The 21,000-nt window shown below is 37.9% G+C and overlaps 1 protein-coding gene across 5 annotated transcripts in view; it reads right to left on the bottom strand.

Annotated features, from left to right (window-relative positions):
* Positions 1–21,000, bottom strand: part of gria1a (glutamate receptor, ionotropic, AMPA 1a) — a 130,950-nt gene that overhangs the window by 76,293 nt on the left and 33,657 nt on the right. For all 5 annotated transcript variants that reach the window (XM_020927322.2, XM_055159102.1, XM_055159103.1 and 2 more), the window contains one exon: positions 7,632–7,816. In XM_020927322.2, the coding sequence (XP_020782981.1) occupies positions 7,632–7,816 (185 nt within the window). The remainder of the gene's footprint in view (positions 1–7,631; positions 7,817–21,000) is intronic.

Genomic DNA, 21,000 nt, shown 5'->3' with positions numbered 1-21,000 from the left:
CAATGGCGGGCTGGTGTGGGCCTGCTCGTTGCCCCACAGCTCAGCCGCTGTGTGTTGGAGTTCACTCCAGTGAACGAGAGGGTCGCGTCCCTGCTCCTTCGGGTCGGGGACAGGTCTCTCACTGTGGTGTCGGCCTACGGGCCTCCCAGCCTTCTTGGAGTCCTTGGGAGGGGTACTAGACAGTGCACCGACCGGGGACTCCGTTGTTCTCCTGGGGGACTTCAATGCCCACGTGGGCAACAACAGTGACACTTGGAGAGGGGTGATTGGGAGGAACGGCCTCCCTGATCTGAACCTGAGTGGTGTTCTGTTATTGGACTTCTGTGCTAGTCACAGTTTGTCCATAACGAACACCATGTTCGAGCACAAGAGTGTCCATAAGTGCACGTGGCACCAGGACACCCTAGGCCGGAGGTCGATGATCGACTTTGTAGTCCTGTCATCTGACCTCCGGCCGCGTGTCTTGGACACTCGGGTGAAGAGAGGGGCTGAGCTGTCAACTGATCACCACCTGGTTGTGAGTTGGGTTCGCTGGCGGAGGAGGAAGCCGGAAAGACCTGGCAGGCCCAAGCGTGTAGTGAGGGTCTGCTGGGAATGTCTGGCGGAGCCCTCTGTCAGAGGGACTTTCAACTCTCACCTCCGGGAGGACTTCTCCCAGATTCCAGGGGAGGCTGGAGATATGGAGTCCGAGTGGGCTTCATTCTCGGCCTCTATTGTCGATGTGGCTGCTCGGAGCTGTGGGCGTAAGGTCTGTGGTGCCTGTCGCGGCGGCAATCCCCGAACCCGGTGGTGGACACCGGAAGTAAGGGATGCCGTCAAGCTGAAGAAGGAGTCCTATCGGGCCTTGCTGGCTCGGGGGACTCCTGAGGCAGCTGATGGGTACTGGCGGGCCAAGCGTGCTGCAGCCCGTGTGGTTGCGGAGGCAAAAACTCGGAGCTGGGAGGAGTTCGGGGAGGCCATGGAGGAGGACTATTGGATGGCCTCAAAGAGATTCTGGCAAACAGTCCGGCGCCTCAGGAGGGGGAAGCAGTTCTTCACCAACACTGTTTACAGTGCGGGGGGAGAGCTGCTGACTCCAAACTATCCATGTTAAAATGCCATGTTGTGATTCCATGGTAACCTCTGCAACATGCTTGTTTCATGATACCAAAAATTACTGCTCTCCATGTGCAAAAAAAAAACTGGCACAACTTTGAGTTAGAGCCTCCTGCATCTTATAAGAGCTGACATTTAGATGGGAAAATAAGACTTCACCTATAGCTTCTGGCAACTGGCTGACTTTCCCAAAATAGAACTTTGTGTATAGAGCATTTGAAGCACGTCGCCATAACATACAAGAGAGTGGAAGTAAATAAGAACGAGTGCAGTGCTGGAGATGGAAACTGTATTTTTGGATATGCAGTATGTGTGCATTTGAATAGATAAAAACGAACTCCTGCAGAAGTGCATTTTAAAAGGAAAATCCCATACATGCACGCATCTGTAAATTAGTAATAGACCTGGTATTCATGGGTTTCAGCTTCCTTCTATTGGCAACATATTGAGGATATAATATTTTGCTTTAACATGCTGATCAATATGGCAACAGGAACAATTCTTAATATAATTTCAATATGTGCTTAATGGGCCTTCAAATGTATTAGCTGAGTGAATGTTACATATCTTTGTATTATTGACAATTACTTAAGTAACATTCATCTTGTCCTCATTTACTGCAATTAATCTCTTATTTCGTTATAGGCAGACAACTTTATTAGTGACATGTATTGATCTTGACCTGCTTCGGCGGCTAGATGCAAGCGATCTTCAGACGTGTGTATTAATATGTAAAAAATAATGTAATATGTGAGCAAAAAATTGGGAAAAAATAGAGTAGTAGAAATAGCAGTAGTAGTAAGTACTGAATTACTATAAGTACTGTAAATAGTAGTAGCTGTAGTAGTAGTATTAGTGGTAATAATACAAACACTTAGAAGTAAAAGTAATAGTAATGAAATTCTTAGTAAGCTATTCGTAATTAAGGTAGTAGTAGTAGTAGTAGTAGTAGTAGTAGTAGTAGTAGTAGTAGTAGTAGTAGTAGTGGTAGTAACAGTTACAATTACATCAGTTGTTTAAATAGATAGAAAGCTTTTAGAAATTTGATGGAGTATCTCTATTACTAGAAAATACTAAACAGAGATGATGTATTTTCATGGACCATTTCTTCCCCCCTGGGTAAACTGGGGCAAATCCACTGGCTGTTTGTGTCTCTGTCTAATGAAGCTGGAGGTCATGACAGAAGGTGGCATTTGTTATTAATGGTGACCCCAGTGTAATCCATAGCCCCCAGACCTGCCCCAGGCAAGGAAACAAGAAGGAGAGAGGAGCCGACTCATACAAACAGAAAACACACAAATGCTAGAACTGGTACTGACACAAATTGAAAAGATTTACTTATTTATTTAATGAGACAGGGACAGAGCACAATGAAAAGTTAATTAAAGTAAAAACATAATAATGTAGCACTACTTCTTTGTCAATTCTTTTGTAATGGACAAATTACCCATATTTAAGTATAGTATATATTCATTTAGTTAAAATCCAAACTAACATGTCCAAAGCAGGAATAAGGCTTAAAGGTCCATTGTCACACAAGATTGACTCTGCTATGTTATAATACTGTTACCAAAAATATACCTGGAGTTGTGTTTTGTTCCATTCACATGTTTATCACACAAACCCTGCATATTTAGGCTGAGTTATTCTCTTAAACTGTGCTTTTAAACTCCATATACTTTCATTAGAATCATTTGGATGATTTCTGAATTTGCCAATTTCTATTGAACAAAAGGTAACAGGTAGCTGTTAACTTGAAAACTACCACTACATGTCATCACAAGGTGGAACAGAGCATTTTGAGCTTTGGAGATGTAGACAGACTAAGAATAAAGCGTTACTCAAACATGTAAATGAAACAAAACACAACTCCAGGTATAGTTTTTGAAGCGGTAACAACATTACAACATTAAAGCTCATACATTTGTTTAGGACCTTTAACCAAGTCTTAAATTGAACAAAGACCAAGCCAAGGCTAGAACCACGCTGAATTGACAAATCACAACAATAAGGCAAACAATAAAATGTGCGAGGAATTGTGCGTTTCTCCCACTCACAGTAGGGAGAACAGAAGCCCTGCCAAATGGAAATGCTTTTGGTTTGGTGCGAGCGGCTTTTTAATTATATATGTAGATTTGAGAAGTCACTCGGAGTTCAGCCTCCAGAGAAACAGGTCATTTTCTCTCTCTCTCTCCCTTTCTGTCTCTCTCTCTCTCTCCTCCTCTGTCACTGTAAATGCTCTCCGCGGGGCATTAGTACATCAACTACATCAACTACATTCACTCCATCCACATGCAGTGCATATGAGCCAGCACCCTTGGGACACAGCTGCGCTCCGTGACATTATCCACCAAGCATCTGCGGTGTTAAAGATGAATGAGATGCCATATAGTAAGTGTTATCCATTTTAAACTGAAATTACAAGTGCATATTTACTAGTCGTAATTCAAGTTAAGAAATCTAAATCAGGACCAGGACACGGCTAATCCCACATCACAAAACAATAAACATTGACCAAGACAGGCCTAATCCAGGTCCAACCAGTTTGAGCAAAACAATACAACACAAACCCAGGTCACAACCACAAGTTCCCATAAGAAATCTTCTAAACCTTGATAAAACTGGGTGCCTTCAAACTTGTTGTGGTTTGGTTCTAGTTTGGGGCCAGTTTAAGTAGATTTGATTTGTTGTCGTCTGGGTTTACTCCTTGTTAAGTCTTGGTTGAATTGGGTTTACTTTAGTCCCAAGCTTGATATAGTTATTAATGTTCATATGCTGATTTAGGGATAAAATAACAAAATAAAAATAGTAGAATCGTGTAGAGTGGGTTAATACAAACATTTTTATACCAAAATGAGAAGTCTAACAGCAGCAGAGAGGCAATTTTTCAATAGAAAGTGAATTGAAGCCAGAGCCAATGGCACCAAAACGCACCCATGCTCACTTGCTATTGGAACGCGCCTGCTAGTGGGTTGGCTATGCCCATTCATATGGCTATGGCACACACCCTAACACATATGAACCAGTCATTCTAAGAACTGTGACATTATCTGTGATCTGTAAAGATGAATGGTATGGGCGGAGGAGGGGGGAGTAGGAGGGGCAGAGGGGTCTGTTTTGGGCCACTGTGGGCGGAGGTGATGGCAGGTGTGGGGGTGATGGATTGGGGGCTCTCCCGATCACAGAACTTCTTAGGCACCGGGCGTGTAAAAAGAGGAGAGAAGTGATGCAATAACCTTAACTGTAGACACCAAGCCATCAATAATGTCCTTGCACTAGACCAAACACTAAAGAATGAACACTGGGAGTCTGAGATGCTGTTTTTCTTATTATGAAACACTAGAGATCTATTATGACAAGACAGTGACTCCATACATCATACGAGTGACAAAAATGATACAAAATCTCAGCTCTGTTTAAACAAGAATAGCTAAACAATGTTCATATGAGAACTAAATAATATTCAAAGTTACAAAGCAAAACAATGGGCCAAAAAAGAAATAAAGTCTCCCTAAAAACTAAACCAGGTCTAATAACAAAGATTAAACCAACTCTCCACAAGGACTAAACCAGGTCTAAACCAAGACTAAATTAGGTCTAAACAAGAGCTAAACCCAGTCTAAACCAGGACTAAATCAGGTCAAAACAAGGACTAAACCAGGACTAAACCAAGTCTAAACCAGGACTAAACCAAGTCTAAACCAGGACTAAAGCAGGTCTAAACCAAAAAAACAAAATAGCCAAGAACTAAAACTTGACTGCACCAAGCAATGAACAGTGCTTAATAGGTCAATAGTAGAACTAATATTACCAAGGCTAATTATAGGCTCATTTTTAGAAAGGATTAAATGAGGACTAAACCAGGCCTGAATACGCTCTGAACCAGAACAAAATCTCTCTATAGGCAAAAGTGAGGTCTAAACTGTTCCTTGGTCAGTGCAATTTCTCTTCACAAAGTCTATTACCAATTACACAAGCACAAATATAACACAAAAGACGTGAATCATAAATATATAAATATATTTTAAACAAATCCTCTTGCAAATGCATATATACAGCACATATGGAGATCATTGCAAGTGACTGAAGTGTAAATTGTGTGGGTACATTTAGTGGTCTCTCCCACATTACAACACAGGGTCATTTTTTGATGCTGTCAGAGAATAATTGAAGGCCCCAAATGCCAATATTATTGCGTTATTAATCTCTAATGTCCTTGATGCTCCAGACTGAACAACAAAGCAGCAGCCAGCCCCTGTTTCCTTCCACTTTGTATTTCACATATCTCCTTTGTTTTGTAACATTAAAGATGTGAGACAGCTTTGAAATTACATGTTTTGAGCAGTGAATAAATATGATGAAATAGTAGAATAAATTAGGAACTACCACATGCAATTTTAGAAACAGGGAAACAGTCGGCGAGGTTGTCACTTAAGATTAGTTCAGTTTCTTTTATTACGACACTGTACAGCTAAAACACGTTTAATATTTGTTCTTCTTATAAAGGCAGTGATGCAGTGATATTTTTAAATTGTGTTCATGTCCATACATTATACAACTGTACATTAACTCATCCTTATGTAACAGATAACTTTATGTCAATCACTATTTAATCTTTGCACTGTTTCTCTTCACCCACCTCTTGTATCTTGTATATAGCCGAAATATATTTCTTTTACTATATTTCTATATTTTATTTTTATTATTTGTACATATACATTTATACATATATAATTATGCCTTATTTAACACCAGTCCCTTGTTATGTTTGCTACTTATTTTGAATGTATTATTACCATAATTGTTGCTCTATGTTATCATTTATTGTGAAGTGTGAGCTACTGTGTCCAAAAAATGTCTCTTGTGGATCAATAAAGTTTGTCTAAGACTGTCAAGACTGATGCTATCTAAAATTACCTGAAATAGGCAATAGACATTAGTTAGCCTGAGCAAATTAGACAACAAGCATCTCTGAGCTGGAGTGGTTAGTATTTATTCAAACTCGTCAATTCACAAACTCTCTAACTCTCTAACATGAGTGTATGTGTGTGTATGTTTCCAAAACATGTAAAACAATATCTGCCTCGTATATCCACCGCTGAGAACAAAAGAAAAATCTGAAAAATATAATATATAGTATATATGAATTAAATATATCTTAAACAGAGAAGAAACAGAATCCCATTTTGTATTAATCCAATTTGTACCAATCCTCAACAAGCATAACATTTTGAGTCAGTTATTTGGCTGCTGTGGAAATGATGAAATAGCACTTATGATTGCAGCAGGATTGCACCAGGCCCGGCGGGTGTCCAAAGAGTTCACAGCCCTTTACTTCAGTGCTCCCCTGAGGCAGGCGGTACCACCCAGGTCTAAACCAGGTCTAAACCAGGTCTTAACCAGATCTTAACCAGGTCTAAACCAGGTCTAAACCAGAAATAAATCAGGTCTGAACAGCTAAAACTGCCCAGTTAGTCCACCTGCTAGTCACTCATCAGAACTCGGAAGCTAAATAATCCCGGGCCTGGTTAGTAATTGGATGAAAGACCACTGGCAATACCAGCTGCACAGTGGAGAGTGTTGCTGTGTCCTTAGGTAAGACACTTCACCCCGTTACCTATGTATAAATTTGATATATGTATGTGAGTGTTGATAGACAGTGTGGTTGATGACGCTGATTGACAGTCTTGCTTCCATCAGCCTACCCCAGGGCAGCTATGCCTGCAATCTTATCTTACCTCATGTGTGGAGTAAATACATGGAGTTAATAAATAAAGTACATAAAGTACTGTAAAGCACTTTGAGTGTATTAAAATGTGTTATATAAAGCCAATGCATTATTATTACTATTATTGATTTAACTAGGACTAAACCAGGTCTAATAACAAAGACTAAATCAGGTCCCAACCAAGTCTAAACCCGGACTAAACTGGGTCTAAACAAGGACTAAACAAGGACTAAATGAAGTCTAAATCAGGACTATACAAATTGTAATAGCTGAAACAACAGCACTACATCAGCATTAAAACAGGTCTAAACCAAAACCATAAAAAAAAAACCCCAAAAAAAAAAACATTCATAATCTACTAACTACAAAGTAAAACTTGACTGTACCAAGAAATGAACAGTGCTTAATAAGTCATTAGTAGATAATTCCAAATCACTAATATTACCAATAATACCAATAAATAATGTGTCGTAAAGTACTTTGGGTGTCATGAAAATAATTAGTGATTAATGATACACAAATCCAATGCTTTATTTATTACTATTTTTAATATTGATCATTTTACCAGGACCAAAGCCATAATTACATCAGCAGTACCAAAAGAGGTATAAGATATGCCCAATTAAAAAATCTGCTCTAAACTCAACTCAACAAAAACCAAAACTAGACTAGCGTAAACCAAGGCTAAAACCAAGCCTCAAGATCTGAACCAGAACTATCAGTCCAAAACCAAGAGTCTTTCAATCTCCCCCACATCAATACACAGTGAATAGTGTGTAAATTGTCCAAACAGCGGAGAGCTCTTTACCATCTTGAGTATCCCAGTGAGGCGGTCGGTCTCACAGTCGATGATGATCTGACCCTCCTTCCTCTTGTCCAGATCCTGAAACACTTTGAGGAAAGAGTTGTCGGTCATGGTTTCCACATTCACGGACGTCACCAGCCAGTTCTTCTCCGCTGCTGTGTCTAAGACTTTCTGCAGCACCGAGAGGCCTGGAGGAGGGAGGACAGTCAAAATCAATAGAGGTTTGAAAATGTACCAGGGTACGGATAGAGATGCCAGAGATGGGGGAAGGACTCCAGAATAAATACACTTTTTAAAGGCCCTATATTACCTAGAACTGACTCTTGTGAGCTTGTAGTCATGTTTGAATGTTGTTACCTCATCACAAACATACCTGGAGTTGTGTTTTGTTTCATTCACACATGTTTGAGTAACCCTTTATTATTAGTCTGTCTGTATCTCTAAAGCTCAAAATGCTCTGTTCCACTTTGTGATGTCATGCAGTAGTAGTTTTCAAATTAACAGCTACCTTTTGATAACTAGAGATTGGAAGTTCCAGGGTTGAAATTATCCAAATGATTCTAGTGAAAGTGCATGGAGTTCAAAATCACACATTTCCTGTATTACCACATGACATCACAAAGTGGAAGTGTTTTCTATTGAGAGAAGAACACACCACCACTCGAAAGGTTTGTCACATTAACATCTGAACAGATGACCAGAACTCTAAGGCCCACAGTGGCCAGTGTAGCATACCAAAAAGAAAAACAGCTCTAGGCCAATCAGCATTTTCTTCAAAACTAGAACAGAATGGAATAAATTACCAGCACATTTGAAACTATGCAAAAACTTCAAAAAGTTTAGTGCTGAATTAAGAACACTTTTTTTTTTTAAACAACGCAGAAGTGCCAACATTAACTAACAACTAAATTATACCTGATGAAAGGCACAGAGGGAGCAGGGTGGGAATGGGACATAGATATTTAAAGGCTGTATAGAGGATTTTTTTAAGGGAAGAGAAATACAGTGGCCGTCCTTGTGCATGCGTGACACCACCTTCCACCTCCTCAGCTCCCTCAGCAGAAACACCTGCTCCCGCCTCCTTACTCTAGAAATCAGGCTTGTTTACAGCCAGTGCGCATTCAGAATTACTGTTGAAGTGACCTGTCTAGAAGTAATTTAGCGAACGATGCATCAGTTTTTAGACCCTTTGTCTGCTTCAGTTGCGCAATTGCTGGAAGGAATCTCTAAGCATCACCTCAGTTTGGCTTCGCTCCTTTTCCCCTTCTCTTCTTCTTTCAGCGACCTCAAAAACGGCCTTTCTTTTGCAGTGACCTGGTCGTGGATTCTCGTCCGCCATCGCAACAAACTTTGGGCGAAATGCAAAGAAGCTACAGTTTGAAAAAGCCTCTTAGAACCGTCGCATAAACCACATAATCCCTGCACGCTGGCAAGTCAGTTACACTAATTTTTCTTTGTACTAGTGGGGATGTTTTTGAAGAGAGTTGAATAATAACTATGGGTTATTCTAGATATATCCTAATTACTAAAGTATTTCATTCTGCTATTTATTTTTCTAACTATTACGTTTTAACTGTATTGTACATTTAAAGTCTTTTTTTGAAGAGAATCCTGCTTTTTGGTTTTTGTGTTTAGTGTGGTATAAATTTGTTCCAATACTATTTTTATCGTGTATATTTTCCTCAGCAATATAGCATACCATGTGACTACATAAGCATTTTATTATTTTTACTATATACGTCATCATTTTATGTAGATTACTACTTGGAATGCTCCACAGTATGGCATTGAATTATAGATATTTTATTGCAGAACTTGAAACTTGAAACCTGTAGAGCATTCCAGACAAAGCTTTCAAATCTCAGAGTGTGTAGCCGATTCTCAACCACAAAAGTTCCACAGTGCACCTTTAATCTCTCTTTTAGCCTCATCAGTGACTTATATAAAGTATAATTGCACATAGGTTTGGTTGATTACATTTATGATGGTTTTGAACTGACGATCCACTGGCTAGATTATGCTTCAAAATGTTTTTATAATGAGGGATAAATTATAAGCAGTTTAATTTCCTAGTGTTTAGGGCTCTACTACGGCTGAGGAGATGAATGAATGCAGCTTTACAACAGGGCTGAAGCTGTGCCAAAACTCAAACTACATTAGATCACAAACTCCATCAGAAGCCGCCCCTGAAGTTTTGGTGATAAAGTGTAATGAATAAAAGTGTCCATTAAGCACTGCGCTGTGTACAGGCGGTGCAGTATACACAGGGCCTGGCAAAAACTCTTCATTCACAACAAAAACAATAACTGTAAAATACTGTCATGTTGAATCTAAATGACATGTTATTTGGTCTTCATAACAGCAAAAATGTATTTATAACAAGACAGAATATGACAACTACCAAAAAAGCGCATTATTGCTTTTACTAATAGAGAAAACTCAAGTCATACACTGCAGTTTAACAACAGACTCAATCAAGAGTAAAGGTCTACCAGGTATAAACTAGGTCTAAACCACAAATAAAACATGTCTACACAGCAATAGCACTGGCTGTATATGTAAATGGACATAGCTCACCCATTAGCCGCTGAGCTCAACATAGGAAGTGAGCATGGGTGGGCTTCTGGCTCCACTGACTCCATTTCCAATCACTTTCTGTTGAAAAATGGTCACCCCTCTTGCTATAACTGTGGCTGTCAAGCTCCTCATTTTGGTCTTAAAATGTTCATAATAACCTGCTCTATATGATTTCTGTGTTTTTATTGTGGTGGTAGTGGTACTTTTCAAGTGAAGTGCTACCATTTACCTATAGTTCAGTGGAGATGCTCAGTTCGAAGTCTGAAATTAACCAAATGATTCTAGTGGAGTTTGAAAACACAGTGGAGGACTTCCTGTATTACCACATAACATGCAGGATTTGTGTGTTAAACATGTGTGAATGAAACAAAACACAACTCTGGGTATGTTTTTGATGGGAAAACAACATAACATCAGAAAAAGTGTAATACAGGTCCTTGAAAAAAAAATACATGTATGACAACCACAAAACTGTTCATAAATAATCAATAAGTTTAAGTTTTCACTGCTAACTCAATTCATGTAACACACAAAGACTGTCACCAATATGCTAAACGAGGACTAAACCTGGCCTTCACTGGATTAGGACTAAACCAGGACATGCCCAACCTCAGATGACATGACTGCATACAGCATTATCAGATCTAACTCTCCCTGCACCAATTATAGGTGACATTATTCAGTTACTTTGTCACCAACACGGAGCCGCTCACCGCTCGCTCGCATCACAGAGACGGGCGCGCTCTGGCCAATGGGCTCAGAGCTCGTGTAGAGACAGGAAATAAAAGGTGATTAGAGGATACATTGATCTGCAGCTCTGATTTACATTCTGACTCAGAATGTAAATCTGCTGCTGCTGCTGGCAACGGACCAATCAGATCGCTCGCTGTCAGTTGGCATAGTTACCGAGTCGCCCCACAGAGTAAATAAAGCAGTTTCATCCGCAGTAATTATGGCAGATATTATCAAATTGAATTACAAAAATGTAAAAAAAATGTAAATTCAATAACTGGGAGAAGGGGTATTATGTTTTAGTTTGTTTGTCATGCAATAACTATTTAAAAAGGCTCTGTTCACTTGCATTTTTCTTCATGGGGATTGTACTGTACCACAACTCATTTGTGAGAGACTTTATGCCAGATGCTGTTTAACAGGCAACATTGTTTTTCCATCTTCAATGTCAGAGCAAATGTGACATTTTGTAGAGAAATTTCAACTATTCATGGATTTGAACACAGATTTGAGCACTTTTTCCACATTCAAAAGATGTAATGCTTTGTTTTGAAGAACACATATTGTGCTTCTGTGTGCTATCCAGTTGAAATCTATGACACTGTGGATCAGTATGTTTTAATGTGCACATTTTAAATCATAATATCAGTCTGAAATAATTTAATAAAAGAAAAAGATCAGCTGATTTCCATATTAGAAAACTGTGGTGCCCAAGGGGAGCAGACATCGCTGTAAACGTCATCACAACAAAGTCTTGGCATCTCCTAGGGATAGCTGCACATCACAACACACACATCAGATTTTTATTTATTTATTTTTTTTGTACCAAAAAGACTATGCGACACTGCTAAATCCTACATGTATTGAACGGAGTAAGTACAGAGCAGTGAGTGTATGCCAGTGGTGGTGAAAAAATGATTAAAGATTGCTCAGACATGTACAAATCACTCCGGATACAACTTCAAGAGGGTAAATGAGAAGGGGAAAACAATTATAACATGGTTAAAAGCACTGAAGAGTTCATTTTGTATAATATGTTTGCTTTAAATTTGTAATCGCTATGGCAAAGGTCCTAATTTCTCATCACTCTGAAACACACACACAGAAGGTACAGGTAAACCATTAGTTACAACAGGTTTCTAAACATCCTGCAATCGATTTAAATAAGTACCCAATACAAAAACACAGACCACTTTGGGTTATTTGGCAGAAAAAGACACCAAAACAGATATGGCCCATAAGGAGAACAATGTCTGAGAGAGGTGGTGGGTGATTTGTCAATAGAACGAAGACGGTGCCGTCATTTTTATAATCTTTACAATACCTATTCTTGCAATTTTGTATAGCAATCAGACAGCAGATGCTAACACACACGCAATCCCATTTATTTTTATTGCCCACCATTGTGCGAGTAAATGCAATGTTTTGGAGCATCCTTCATCCTTGTTTGTCCATGCAAATAGATCAAATGTTAAATGGCTTTCCCGCAGACACAACAAGATCTGTCTGTGAGAGATGATTGGGCGGCTTTATTAGAATGCACGCCAGCTGCTCTCCAGGCGATTCACGAGGCCCGTTCCACATCAGGTCATTACGCCATAAAAAGATGGATGACGTCCCACCTACACAAATGACCGCCGTACACATCCCAAGTGTTTAATAAGAGATTCCTCCCTTCTGTTAACAGTGTTTGGAAAAAATACTTTGAAAATGTGTTTAGTTATGTGTTTAGTTATGTCTGTTGCGATAATTACAAAATTGATTTATTGCTCATTATACCTCGGTCAGTGAGAATTACAATGGATAACTGCTGTGCATTAATACTGCAGTTTTTGATGCACACGGAGGAAAATTACTCTGCAGCAAACATTAAAACTGCATAATGCATAGCTCCTCGTTGTTTAATGCTTACAATATTTTTTCAAGCTCAGTATTTACTCTGTGTACATTTTCTTTGCACTAGTTACGATTTTTTCTTAGTTTTATTTAGTATTAGGCCTATATGATGACATTTAGTTGTACATGGTCCAATAATTAACTGATTTGACACATTATAGACACTAGAACTAACTGCTTTAGTGTTTCATTGCACTTTGGCTATACGATATATGTTCACTAAGAAAAGGGTTTAGTGTGATTATCCTGCTTTAAGATTATTGTCAAAATGGTATGACCAATTTCAAAATCAATATATCACACTTCAGAATGTATTATCGTAACAGTCCTACAAAATACAGAATACCTGCATTGTATATTGTATCATATTTCATTATGTAGTCCAATCAGAGTACTGTATTCTAAGTACATTCACTTTGATTTACATAACCTTCTGTTGTGTCAATCACTATTTCATCTTTGCACTGTTTCTCCATATGATCCCTTGTATAGCTGAGAGATATATTTGTTTTACTATATATTTTAAATTTTTACTTACATGTAGTGATGTTGAATTCATTATTACCATTTATATTGTTGCTTTCTGTTATTACATTATATTGTGATGTGTGAGCTACTGTGTCCAAATAATTTCCCTTGTGGATCAAAAATAGTTTGTCTAAGTCTAAGCAATATATTAAAGTGTAAAAATGCAAAATAGAATTGAACGAGTTTGTGACTAAACATGGGGAGTCAGCATTTCAGTTTCACGCAGCTAAACCTGAATGTGAGGCAGGCCTCTGCTCTGACAGTTCTTAAATCAGCCTCAAAACGCTTCTGTTTCGCTGTGCATATAACTGAAAGGTTTTTATTCCACAGTAATGTTAATTTTATGATGATTATTTATGTTTTTCTTAATTTGTGTATGAAATGTGATATAAAAATATGTTTATTTGTGAAGCATTCATTTATCATTGACTTGAGATAAGAAAGAAAAAAAATTAAACAATCAAATACGGCAATATACATTCGCAAAGAAACTGTCCTCTGTATACCACTAAAAAAGTAGTCAAAATTAATACTCTAAATAAGTATTTGTGTATATTTATGTAGTTAGTTCCCAACACCATCTTTGAGAAATATGTGGGAAGGTACAGTATCTTTTTTGTTGTGTATTTTGCTTTTCTTTAGTTGTTTGTGAGTGAATAACTGTGGTCCTTGGGGATGGCAGATTTAGTGGTAGCTCAGAAACTAGTGATACGCATGGGAACACTTGAAGCAGTTAATCATAAAGGAATAAGGCCGGTGGGTTCCCGAGACGCATGGACAGCCATTACGGGCTGAAGCTGTAATGATGAAGAGAGCTCTGTGAGTATTGTTTTGTGCTTTTTATGTTTTTTGTTTGTTTGTTTTGTTTTTGTCTGCTTAAATCATTTCTTTTTATATTATCATTTGATAAAAATGATACAGTAAAAGCAGCATTAAAGGTGCACTGTCTAACATTTCTAACGGCCACCATGGAAATGTTACTGCTTTGTCTAGAATGTTCCACAATATAGATTAAACCACACATCACAAAAGAGAGATTAAGTTACAGTAGTATGTTACATTACAATTCAAATCTGTGGAGAGTTGGCCCCATTCATTGAAGGAATTATTCTATTTTTGAACAATAGAAACGCCCATAATAAATAAATGCTATGGTTAATGTAATGCAATAACATCTCCATGGAGACAAGCAGACAGCACATCCTCCACCAGAAAAGTTGCACAGTGCACCTTTAATAATGCATACAACCCAACACAAAAAGCCATAGCCAGCTATGCAATAACAGAACATATTACTATAACATATTGCTTTCTTTCTGGGGAGATTCAGCACCATGGACAGCGTCATTGTTTACAGACTGACTGCGCAATGACTAAAAAGGAAATTCATATCCAACATAATGTATAATATAGTATTTAACAGTTTATTATGAATTTACTTTATTTTGTTTTATTTACTTTATTTATTTTAGTTTATTACAGATTTACTACGACAACTGACATTTGCATTTTCAACTTATAGGTTCTGATTCAATAAAATAACTAAACATTACATAAACATTACATCCAATATTATAATAATGTAAATAAAATTACCTATAACCTGTAAATAGTATGTGCATAAGAAAATAAGAGAGGCATGTAGTCTTTGAAATTTCAGCACCATGGACAGCTCCTCCACACAAACCCTGACAATGCAGATAGAGAAGCACTGGCCCCAATAAAGCCACTTTGATTTCCCTCTTTTGTATGTTTATGATTATGTATACTCCCATAATAATGTTCCAGCTTTCCCTGGCATCTTAATTGCTTATTAGTAATCTTGTAATGTCTCTGTATTATGTATGCGTGCACACACTCGAGATACTTGCAGTGACTATGGGCTAAATTTAGTGTTTTGAATCTCATTATCAGCTCTGAGAATGTTCTGTTCTGATGCATAATATGTGGGGAGTCATAAAGTCAACCTCGCTCAGCTTATCAGTATGCCTGGCCTTTTACATCACACTTATCTGTTCATATCTCCTTTCTATATACATACCTTCTCTTACCTTACACTAAATATGCTGGTGCCTCTTTAACACAACAATGTAGCGTATAAATAATAGGGAGCTGGTAGTGCAAGCAAGGCTAAGAATATTTCTGCTTCAAAGGTGCCCTGAAAGAGAATAATGTTATAATGGGAAGTGAGTGTCATAACCACCCCATGGCCGGAGGCAATAAGGCGCCTGGGCACTAGGCAAATGAGAGAGAAGAAAATAACACCGGGAGAAGCCATTTTATGAATATTGTTTATGATAGGTAATGGACTATCAAATACATACAGTAGTCTATTGTTCTTGGATGGAAAAACTGAAGGATTTCTTTTATATTGGACAAAAATTGTAGCTATAGTAACAGTCACATTTTTATATAGAGCTTTTCCACTTTAAGGCACTCAAAGCATTTTACTTTACTTTACTTACTAGGAACCAGTCACCCATACATATATTTATATATTAGTACACGCAAATGGGTTAAACGTTTTGCCCAAGGACACAACAACAGTGTTCACCTGTAAGACTTAGGCTCAAACTGTGGGTCAGTGGATTTGACTGTTCTCTCAACAATGTTTAGAAATGCCAAAAGCGGGATTCAAATGACCAACTTTTGGATAAGAGAATGAACATCCTACTGACTGAAGACTGTCTCGCCTTAGAGGTGAAGGAAGTATAGAGGTCAACATCCACATACAAAATGGATACTGAAACTAGAACGAGATGAGATGAGATAGAATTTCCACAGTTTAAGACGACACACGAGAATGGATCTACAAGAACAAGACGAGATGAGATTTTGACAGTATTTATAGTAAATAAATTGTGCAATCCAGTCCCCAACTGTAGCCTCTCAAAAAAATTTACTCGCCAGTATTTAACTAAATTTTTATCCAATCCAAACATTAAAACATGAGGAAAAAAATCACAAGATCATTTTCAGCATATGTTATGTTATATGTTATATCTTGTGCCTTGCAAGACCTTGTGTCACGAAACCTTTTCCCATCCCTACTGAACAATGGACAAGTATTGATACAGAACAAAAACGTACAGCTGACTGACCCAGCTCAAGATCTGGAGATGGATCCTGGCTGCCCTAGTGGCATTGAAGCAAGCTAAATAAAGTGTATCTTATTTATCATTATGTATCAAGTCTTTCATTTCTTTACAATACATGACGGCGTAAACTAATCAGATACCTTTTTTTTTTTTTTTTTTTTTTTAATTGTGGCAAACTACTTTCTATACAAATTGTAACCAGCTATATGACACTTCTGTACAACGCAAAAGATCCCTGAACATGCTACCAAATGCTACACAGAAACTTTTGAGTTAATTACAAAGCGACTGACTTCAATTTAATTTGTATACACAGAATTATAAACAAATGAGTGTTTATACTTAACAGATAATCATATAAAACAATACGAAGTTCAGCCAATTCTGTCATTATCTCCAGAGACAGACAACTCCTCTGAACATTTGCAATTACTTTAAATTCCACAGAAAGGCTTGGTCCAATAATTATACAGTTTGCTTGGCCTCAGTCATGGCTGCAGCATCATCATCATAAAACTATAATTACATTCAGATGCCACCACCATCTTAATAACATTCATTTCTGCTCTCTATGCAAGGTTTGCCTCATTCCATTTAGACAATTGTTTTAATTAATGGGACAGCATTCATATAAATTACATTCCCTGGATGCAAATGCAAAAAAGCAATTTAGTTGTTCAATAAATGTTACAGGAGATGACGAAGAGGCGGAGTCTCTCATTGGACAAAATTACGTTAGTTTTCATTCTCATTTATCATTAAGACTGCATACTTTGTGAGACGATCAGGGTTTTATACTTCTACATATACAGCAAATATCTGCTGCACATCTACTATCATTTAGCAAATTGTTTACTTAATTTTGTTTTCTCCTGTCATTTCAGATAACACAGCAATCTCAAAACTCATTCAGACACTTTGCAATCACAAAGTTGGGTTTAAGTTATATATATATTGAATATTAGAGACTGGCCAACAAGGGTTACCGATTGTTCAGAATCCAAAGCAACCAATAAGCTCTGCTGATATTTGGGCCGATATTTTTGGGCTGAAATATAGGGCAGATTTTTATTATGTTTTTTATTATTTTTATTAAATTGTGTAATTTAAATTTACTCCAAATTTACCCACGGTCTCTTTTTTGACCACAAATCTTTAAGAGAGCACAGTAAGTGCAATTTCTTCATATTAAAGTGTTAAAATAAAGTTTTGTGTGTATTTTTGGACAGCAAATCGACCATAATAATATATCAGCCTATGCTGGATATTTAAGGCCAATAGCCAGTACATTAAAAGTCAAAATATTGCTCTGATATATCAATCAACCAATAATATCTCTATTAAATATTATAAAATATAAATATTATTTAAGTGTGACTTTTCTGGAAGAGATCTGCCAACTGCTTGTATCCATGCAAATGTTATTGTTTTGCCTGAAATGTTACACAGTACATCATTAAATATGTCATTTCAATTACAGGTGTTTTAAATAAGAAAAATAAATAAATAATCAGCCTGCTTGTCTCTATAGAGGTTGGAGTGTTTAATGCCATATAGTGGAACATTCCAGGTAAAGCACTCAGCATAATCTACATTTAAAAGGCTAATAGCTTTTGTCTTTTTTGACTTGTGTACAAAGTATTAACACTAATTACTCTTAGACCTCTCTCTTTCTTCACACAAACATGAAGTGGCCAATAGGAGTAAAATTCCTCACAAGCAAATATTAGTTTTTCTTAAAGGCTTAAAATAACCCAGTGGGAAGGGTGACTGCAGCTTAGTATCCAGGCAACAGAGGACCAGCCGTTATAGATTGGACTGACTCCATCCCACCACTCCATCACTCTGGGGTCAACGCTCTCTCTTTCTCTCTTTCCCCCTTTCTCTCTCTCTCTGCATCTCTCTCTTCCTGCTCTCTCTCTCTCTCTATCACTCTCTCACACAGGAAGCACCATGCAACAGTTTGTGAGTCGATAATGAGGCGTTCACATGAGATAAAATCAGATGGACAGAAAGACCATGGCTCATCAAAAAGACTAAAAAGCCATGTGAAATCACCACTGCTCAATACTGTAACATGACTACAGCAGTCATTCAAACCTCACATGAGCATCTAATCCCAATCTATATTATTATTTACGTAGCTCACTTTTTATGGTCAGATACCCAAAGCCCGGAAGTCATAAAACCAAAATGTATAACTTGATTTTGATATGAAGATAAAGGATTGATACCCAATGCAGACTTCAGTATTACAGTATAATATTTTCTAGACAATAGAATGTAACTTTGAACACAAATAGTTACAGGCACAGTGTGTAACTTTTCTGATAGAGGGTCCTTCACTTGCATGAAAATATAGCTTGGAATGTTCCACAGAATGGCATTACACTTATTTATCTCAACGGAGACAGCAGGTGACACCACAGGGCCAGGTTACTCGTCTGATCTGTGGAGAGATGAGCCCACTCAGAGTAAGAATGCACGTTTTAGGTCAACAGAAACCCATGTTATTGAGTACATGCAAGTTGGATATGTTTAAAGCCATACCGGGACATTCCAGACAAAACAATAACATCTCCATGGAGACAAGCAGGCGGTGGACCCTACACTAGAAAAGTTACACAGTGCACCTTTAAGACTATTAAAACACAAGTCATTAAAGGCCCATATCTGTTCTATATATGATATTTAACAGCCCTGATATGTTTGAATTTTTTGGCTGATTTTTCCACACAAACGGAGGTTGTAACATGATTTGAGATTGGGCCAAATGTTCAGCATGTAATGTGTAATGGGGTTTATCTGCTTACAATGTGCTCCATTTGATGTTTTACTGTTGTACTGTTTACTATACATTTGTGGGGTCCAAGCCACATGCAAAAATCTGGTAGATGCTGTGTATTCTGGCGAAAGACCTAAACAAAATATAAGTAAAAGGATGGCTGGTGTGAAAATTGCTATTAATAATACTAATAAACTACTAATAAACACAATTTTTTGCCTTATTTTGGTCTTGGTTTAAGGTTTTAGTTTGACTCATCTTTATTATAAAACTTTTTCTAATATTATGCAGTGCTATATAGTACACACGGCTGAATGGGACAATAGGACAGACCTGGGCATTGTACAGTTCCCAGCCCACATGCGATCCTTTGGTTGACTCTGACCAGCCCCTTTATTATAAAAAAACATGTTTTATAATTTTACCTCATGCATGGACTAAAGCTGGGGGGGGTTATGACATTTTTTGTAAGGTATACTCACTTTTTCATTGCTTAGTCATAACATACACTCTTACCGGTCTTAACCGCTTGTCAAAACAATGCTATTTACTGCTTTTCTATAAAGAAATACAATTAATATTATGCAGAAAAGAGTTAAGCATTTTGGCCTGGCCCTCCACAATATTTTCTGTTTCTCCCCATTGAAAAAAAAAAAAAAGCCCTGCAATAGGCTATACCAGCCATTCCCCCTTTATCACTGTGAAGATCACTCAGGGCCCCTCTAATAATATTTTAGACTACATGAGAATATGTAATGGTTCTCCTTAGATATTATATTAAAACAATGTATTTTATAAAGTTGATTTAAAGGGACAGTTTGGAATTTTGGACATAGACCTCATTTCCTAGTGAGCCAGAGTGTTGGAGACATGTGAAGACACTTTTTAAAATATTCCATCCAGTTTCTGTATTTGCAGAGGTTGCTGGTGCTAGGCTAGTGCATGTCAATGGCCATAGTTAGCCTGCCACTAAAAACAGTCTTACCCACTCCTCAAAACACCCGAAGCAAATCCATTATTACACCAGACTGTCGATGTAAATGTCTGTGTTGATGAAATAATGTTTGAAATAAAACTAACCTTAAATCGCATGAATCGTTGCATGTTGGGGGTCTATTTTCTCATATATTAGTCCGCCGCTGCCAAGCTTTCTATCAGGAAGTACAACTCGCTGCTGCTGCTCAGACATAAATCCTTCAGATGCAAGGTTGGTTTTACTTCTAAAATTATTCTATCAACACAGACATTCACATTGACAGTCTGGTGTTATAATAGTTTTACATCGGGTGTTTTGTGGAGTGTGTAAGACTGTTTTTAGTGGCAGGATAACTGTGGCCATTGATATTTGCTAGCCTAACACCAGCGACCTCTGCAAATACAAGGATTGGATGGAATATTTTTGAAGTGTCTCCACTCATCTCCAACACTTTGGATAATTAGAAAATGAGGTCCTATGTTCAAAATTCCGAACTGTCCCTTTAAAACCTGAATTTCTCCTTCCAAGGCCCCTGAATGGCCCCGGACCCCACTTTGGGAACCACTAGCCTAAACGGTTTAGATTTTCTCATAAGCAATAAATGTCAGATAACAAGACTGACATATTTGTCTTGCTTGTATCCTCTGACATTGATTGTTAAACTCTACATACAAAATACAGTCTTTAGGCTCCCAAACACCTGGCACAGATGGCATGATGGGAAAATGGAAAGCAGATGTGTTAAAAGGACGCTCTTGGGAGGAGGAGGGGGGACAGGTG

Source organism: Boleophthalmus pectinirostris, unplaced genomic scaffold, assembly GCF_026225935.1.
Source record: "Boleophthalmus pectinirostris isolate CB_2022bp ecotype Guang Dong unplaced genomic scaffold, ASM2622593v1 HiC_scaffold_23, whole genome shotgun sequence".
In the NCBI taxonomy this organism is placed as follows: Eukaryota; Metazoa; Chordata; class Actinopteri; order Gobiiformes; family Gobiidae; genus Boleophthalmus; species Boleophthalmus pectinirostris.
This window is presented reverse-complemented; position numbering and strand designations above follow the sequence as displayed.